The sequence below is a fragment of the Oncorhynchus clarkii genome, chromosome 12 (assembly GCF_045791955.1).
Source record: "Oncorhynchus clarkii lewisi isolate Uvic-CL-2024 chromosome 12, UVic_Ocla_1.0, whole genome shotgun sequence".
Taxonomy (NCBI): Eukaryota; Metazoa; Chordata; class Actinopteri; order Salmoniformes; family Salmonidae; genus Oncorhynchus; species Oncorhynchus clarkii.
The window spans coordinates 23,814,988-23,821,812 of record NC_092158.1 but is presented as its reverse complement, the minus strand read 5'-3'; the positions used below and the strand labels follow the sequence as shown (position 1 = coordinate 23,821,812).

The window sequence follows — 6,825 nt, the reverse complement described above, 5'->3', positions numbered from 1 at the left end:
ACTATTATTTTCACATTGAAGTGTTTTTACATTTGTTCTGTTCAGCAATGGGTTACTATTATTGTGTTTCGACGCTGGGAGACGCTATTGACCACGATAGAAATGCACCTGATTTAGAAAGCCCGGGCTCCTCCTATCCTTCGCTACAGGGTGTGTAGATCTAGGCTAGCATAGGAGTGAGGCTTTGTTTAAGAACACATTGGAATACCTTGCTGCACAGATAAATCGGCTGGGTGGAATGTCGCGGATTTATCGCAGGCCTACCAATTTGATCAATTTGGGATTAATCTCGATTACAGTGCCAAGGAACTGAGCAGCGATGGATTTGTGTGACCGTAGAATACATGTTTGGATACAGTGTTTTGTATTGCTTTGTTCATGGGGATTGTCTTCAGGACAGATCGTCTACATGGTCTCAGAGGAGGTGGATAAAGGCACAGTTGTTGGAAATATAGCCAAAGATCTCAATCTAAATGTGCAAGATTTGGAATCGAGAGGAGTTGAGATTGTAACTGGATCGAATAAGAGGTATTTTGACGTAAACCGGAAGACTGGGCTTCTGTATGTCAATGAAATAATCGACAGGGAGATGCTGTGTCAGAATTCAGTCAAGTGTTTTGTAAACGTTGAAGCCATTTTGAAAGGTCCAACACATCTCCACCGCATAGAAATCAATATTTTAGACATAAACGACAATGCACCATCATTCCGAGAGACAGTTCATATGTGTAATATTACTGAGTATGCCTCTCCAGGAGAGAGATTTTCTCTGCCTGAAGCCCAGGACATGGATGTTGGCAGTAACTTGGTGAAAGCCTACAAGCTGAGCCCAAATGAACACTTCTCTCTGGATGTACAGAGCGGTGGAGAGCAGGTGTCTGCTGAGTTGGTGCTACAGAAAGCTTTAGACCGAGAGAAACAGGCTGTTATCAAGCTTGTGCTGACTGCCATTGATGGAGGAAAACCACCTAGATCCGGGACATTACAGATTATTGTTAACATTATTGATGTAAACGATAATTCCCCATCTTTCAGCAAACAACTCTACAAAGTTCAGGTTCCTGAGAATGTCCCAAGTGGAACGACAATTCTTATTTTAAATGCGACTGATTTTGATGAGGGTGTAAACGGAGATATAATGTATTTCTTAACGGCAAAGGGAGAAGCAAAACATGCTGAAATATTCTCCATTGATCCGCAGTCGGGAGTTATCACCTCTAAAGGCAAAATAGACTACGAGGAAAGTACAGCATTTGAGATCCGTGTACAGGCTAAGGACAGAGGCGTCCCTCCTCGAAGCACGCAGTGTAAAGTCTTAGTTGAAGTGCTTGATGAGAATGACAATGCCCCTGAGATAGCTGTAACATCACACATGGGCGCCGTGAAAGAGGACTCTCCAATTGGCACTGTTGTCGCATCTATAAATTCATTAGATAAAGATGGAGGTAAAAATGGACGTGTTTTGTGTACCATAGTCGGAGAAGTTCCCTTTAAACTTATCTCTACTTATAAGAACTATTATTCTGTAGTAGTGGGCGGACCTCTGGACAGAGAGAGCGCATCGCAGTGCAATGTCACCATCATTGCTAAAGATGAGGGAACACCTCCTCGCTCCAGTACCAGTGTTATAACAGTAGACATCTCTGATGTGAATGACAACCCACCTCACTTTTCAGAACTAACAATAAACATGTTTCTAAAGGAGAATGGTCCTGCGAGAAATTTAATTGCAAGCTTGACTGCAATTGACCCCGACGTCAATGGCAATGCTCAAGTTACATATTCAATAACAGAAACTAGCAACAACCTTCCAATGTCTACGATGATAAACATCAACTCTTTAACTGGTGAGATATATAGCATGCAGACTTTTAACTATGAAGAAGTAAAACAGTTCCAGTTCCAAGTTCAGGCCACAGATTCTGGCGTTCCTCCACTAAGCAGCAACGTCACTGTCAACGTTTTTATCCTTGATGAGAATGACAACAGTCCTGTGATTCTCCCGCCCTATTCTAACCACGGCTCCGTTAATTCTGAGAACATTCCTTATTCTGCTGAAGCGGGATACTTTGTGGCCAAGATCAGGGCTGTAGACGCCGACTCTGGTTATAATGCGCTGCTTTCTTATCACATGTCTGAACCAAAGGGGACCAATCTATTCAGAATAGGAACCAACAACGGAGAAATAACGACTAAGAGACGCATGAGTGACAATGACCTAAAAACTCACCCGTTGGTAATTCTGGTTTCTGATAATGGAGAACCTTCCCTGTCTGCGACTGTGTCTATTGATGTTATGGTCGTTGAAAGGTCAGGTGACATGCAGACAACTTTCAGACAACTGCCTGTAAAGGAGGAGAGTTTCTCAGATTTAAATATGTATCTGCTCGTCGCCATTGTGTCAGTATCAGTGATATTTCTACTGAGCCTCATCAGTTTAATAGTTGTAAAATGCCACAGGACAGACGGCAATTTCAGCAGGTGCAGCGCCCCAATGATCACCACCCACCCTGACGGGAGCTGGTCTTACTCCAAATCTACTCAGCAGTATGACGTGGTCTTTAGCTCTGACACACTGAAGAGTGACGTAGTAGTTTTCCCCACGCCGTTTCCACCTGCTGATGATGAGTTGATCAGTATCAATGGAGGAGACACTTTTCAAAGAACAAGAACGCTTCCGAGCTCAGAGAAGGTAAGGAGAACTGTTCATGATATGGGATGTTTTTGTCACGTCTAGATTTATTTTATTAGCATTTTCATCTTGTGTGTGCACATTATATTTTTCAAATTCCCGAGATTTATTGTCATTTACATAGACGGTTCCAATTGTATGGGTACGGTTTAGGAAAGTTTTTTTTTATTTTTAATTCTCCTCTAAATTGATGCAGAATGTAGCGTTACAATTCAGCACCAGGGACAGCAACATATGGCTTCTTGCTTTGATTTGTGTCAGTCTAATTCTTGCTCACGTTTTCTCAATTAGTTTGCAGGAAAGTTGTTTCATATTCTCCCATATCAGATAATCTTTTGGATCTGTCAAATTAGTGTAGTTTTTAATGGTTTATGGTTGACGCAGTAACTGGTAAACCACAGAATATTTAGCCATTGAGTTCGAATACTGGTCATCAGCTGTTTGTCAGATTTAGGGCTAAGCAATAAATTACATTTGAGAGGATCATGCAAAGCGTTGTTCATTGGATGATATTTTTTTTTATATGAACTCTTCTGATAGATACCAACATCTTGAATAACTAAAGCAGTCACATCTGTATTCATTTTAAGAGCAGAGTAAAAGCACTTGGTGTCGCTGTAGACCGTGATTATTCAGTTGATGACTATATGGGGCTTCTCCTTCCTCTCCTCACTTCCACTGATGAGGCAGGTAAAGTCAAGCGAGTTGTTGAGACGAGAACGCACTCGAGATGGGCCTGTGTGTAGACACAACCGTTGTATACTAATAGAGAGATTGTTTTTACATAAAAACGTTGCTAAGCAATATTAGAAATCTATCATAAACAACTCACAGAAGAATCAGAAGGTCTGTGTATAAGGATGGACCATTCCGTGCATTGTGGATATTTTTGGATTCGGATTGTGCTGTTTCTTTGCTTATGGGAGATATCTTCCGGTCAGATTGTCTATTCTGTTTTAGAGGAGGTGAACAAGGGAACATTTGTTGGGAATATAGCCAAGGATCTGAATCTCAACGTTCAGGAACTGGAGTCACGTAGGTTTCAGATTGTATCCGGATCCAACAAGAAGTATTTTGATGTAAATCTAAGAACTGGTGTTCTGTTCGTGAATGAGATAATCGACCGTGAGGAGCTTTGTGAGACCAATGTGAAGTGTTCTTTGAATGTGCAGGCCATTGCGCACAATCCTTTACATGTTTTTCGTGTTGAAATAGAGATTTTGGATACAAATGACAATGTACCTTGTTTCATGGAAAATTCTCTGACATTAAATATTTCTGAAAACGCTGTTGCGGGAGAGCGATTTCTTCTGCCAGTGGCAGAGGATGCCGATGGGGGCATTAACTCTATGAAAACCTACAAGCTAAGTCAAAATGAACATTTTTATTTGGATGTACAGAGCGGTGGAGAGCAGAGTTTGTCTGCAGAGTTAGTGTTGCAGAAGGCTGTAGACCGAGAGAAACAGGCTGTGATGAAGCTCATACTAACTGCTGTTGATGGAGGAAAACCTCCCAGATCTGGGACATTACAGATCACTGTACACGTATTCGATACTAATGACAATACTCCAATTTTCAGCAAACCTCTTTACAAAGTGAAAGTTGAGGAGAACGTTTCAAATGGAACCAAAATATTAACTCTCACCGCATCAGACTTGGATGAGGGTATCAACAGTGACATTCTTTACTATTTTGTTGGTAACAGGAATGCAAAAGGATCTAGTATATTTTCTATTGACCCATATACTGGGGATGTATCAGTGAAAGGTAATGTCGATTATGAAGAAAACGTTGGGATTGAGTTGCGAGTCCAGGCATCAGACCAAGGCCAACCTCCAAAAACGACACATTGTAAAGTGTTGGTGGAAGTAGTCGATATAAATGACAATGCTCCAGAGATAGCAATAACATCACTCATGAGCACAGTAAGAGAGGATGCCAAGTCTGGCGCTGCTGTTGCTTTAGTCATGCTCTCAGATAAAGATGGGGGTAAAAATGGAATTGTGAATTGTCAGTTAAGTGATACTGTCCCTTTCAATCTGCAGTTTTCTTATAAAAATCACTACTCTTTAGTTGTGGACGGGCCTCTGGACAGAGAGAAATTTTCTCAGTACAACATCAGTATTATTGCTATGGACGAGGGGACCCCACCTCTCTCCAGCACCAGTGTTGTTACTGTATACATTTCTGATATGAATGACAACCCACCCCGTTTTCCAGAACATCTTATTAACATGTTTCTAAAGGAGAATAGTCCAGTAAGTGGTCTGATAGTTAGTGTAAGTGCGTATGATCCAGATGAAATGGAAAACGCGCATGTATTATATTCTCTATCGGAAAGTAAAAGTGATAATATATCGCCCTCGTCAATTGTCAACATTAACTCTATAACTGGTGAAATATTCAGCTTACAGTCTTTTAACTATGAAGAAGTGAAAAAGTTCCAGTTCCAAGTTCAGGCCACAGATTCTGGTGTTCCTCCATTAAGCAGCAACGTCACTGTCAACGTTTTTATTCTGGATGAGAATGACAACAGTCCTGTGATTCTCCCGCCCTATTCTGACCACGGCTCCGTTAATTCTGAGAACATTCCTTATTCTGCTGAAGCGGGATACTTTGTGGCCAAGATCAGGGCTGTAGACGCCGACTCTGGTTATAATGCGCTGCTTTCTTATCACATCTCTGAACCAAAGGGGACCAATCTATTCAGAATAGGAACCAACAACGGGGAAATAAGGACTAAGAGACGCATGAGTGACAATGACTTAAAATCTCACCCGTTGGTCATTCTGGTGTCTGATAATGGAGGACCTTCCTTGTCGGCGACTGTGTCTATTGATGTTGTGGTCGTTGAAAGTACAGGTGACACAAAGACCATTTTCAGACAATTGCCTGTAAAGGAGGATAGTTTCTCAGATTTAAATATGTATCTGCTCGTCGCCATTGTGTCAGTATCAGTGATATTTCTACTGATACTCATCAGTTTAATAGTTGTAAAATGCCACAGGACAGACGGCAGTTTCAGCAGGTGCAGCGCCCCAATGATCACCACACATCCTGACGGGAGCTGGTCTTACTCCAAATCTACTCAGCAGTTTGACGTGTGTTTTAGCTCTGACACACTGAAGAGTGACCTAGTCGTTTTTCCCACGCCGTTTCCACCTGCTGACGGTGAGCTGATCAGTATTAATGGAGGGGATACCTTCCAAAGGACACGGACGCTTCCCAACACTGAAAAGGTAAGAACATATTTTTATTTTACCAATATTCTAATGTTTCATTAAAGTTTTAGTGCAGAGCTCGTGAAATCTGCCGAGATTCCAGCATTGGTGATTTTAGCACCATGCTCTTGGACTGCGATGCCGCGACAGAAACCATCTCCATCAGTGGATTGGTGAATGACGAGCAGTATACATTGTTGTTCTTTCTTTAAATTCTTCATCTTTGAGGGGTTGTGTTAACATCTCTCGACTTTCAATTAACCTTAAATTGTGACACCTTTCTCTTTCATAACTGGAATTAACGGGCTCAAAATATTAAGCATCAGTTTTCTCAGTCATTCTTCCACGTGATTAAATTAAGGATTTTTCTTTTTCTTTATCTTCTTTAGTGCTTCATTTTGTGAACTGCCTAAATGTTGTGACCCATCTCCTTTTGAAATGTATTCAACCATAAGGGTTATAACCTTCAGTTCTCTGTTTCTTTTTCAACTACTAATAACTATAGCGGAAGCCTGTATGATAACTATCTCAAGTGTTGTGCTATTGATTAGTCAACGTGGTAGGTGGTCTCGAAATTATATAGAGTAAACCACAAGTGAAATAAGTTGGCGTACTATATGCCTCTTCTTGTAATGAAGCAGATTTTTTTACTTAGACTATTAAACCCTTTTATTTCAGGCAAAGACATGATGCATATGTAGGTCATGTGCTTATTTCTAATTGAGCAGTGTCATGTCCATTTAGTAAGAAAAACACAGGGTGTCGCTGTGGACCGTGGATATGAACCCATTATTTATTTCTTTAGGGCCCCTCCTTCTGAGCCTATCAGTCAGTGTTGTGCAGGCTTTTGTCAGAATAACAGAGCCAGATTCCATTTGAAACGACAGCTCTTTCGTGAGAGTATATGATGTG

The 6,825-nt window shown here is 41.1% G+C and overlaps 2 protein-coding genes across 2 annotated transcripts; both read left to right on the top strand.

Moving 5' to 3' along the window:
• Positions 1–319: 319 nt before the first annotated feature.
• On the top strand, positions 320–2,737 carry LOC139422414 (protocadherin alpha-3-like). Its single transcript, XM_071173602.1, has one exon. The coding sequence runs from the start codon at positions 320–322 to the stop codon at positions 2,735–2,737; it is 2,418 nt and encodes an 805-aa protein (XP_071029703.1).
• Positions 2,738–3,421: 684 nt separating this feature from the next.
• On the top strand, positions 3,422–6,317 carry LOC139422412 (protocadherin alpha-2-like). Its single transcript, XM_071173601.1, has 2 exons — positions 3,422–5,931; positions 6,303–6,317. Exons 1-2 carry the CDS (start codon positions 3,553–3,555, stop codon positions 6,315–6,317), a joined length of 2,394 nt encoding a protein of 797 aa, XP_071029702.1. The 5' UTR covers positions 3,422–3,552.
• The last annotated feature ends 508 nt before the right edge of the window (positions 6,318–6,825 follow it).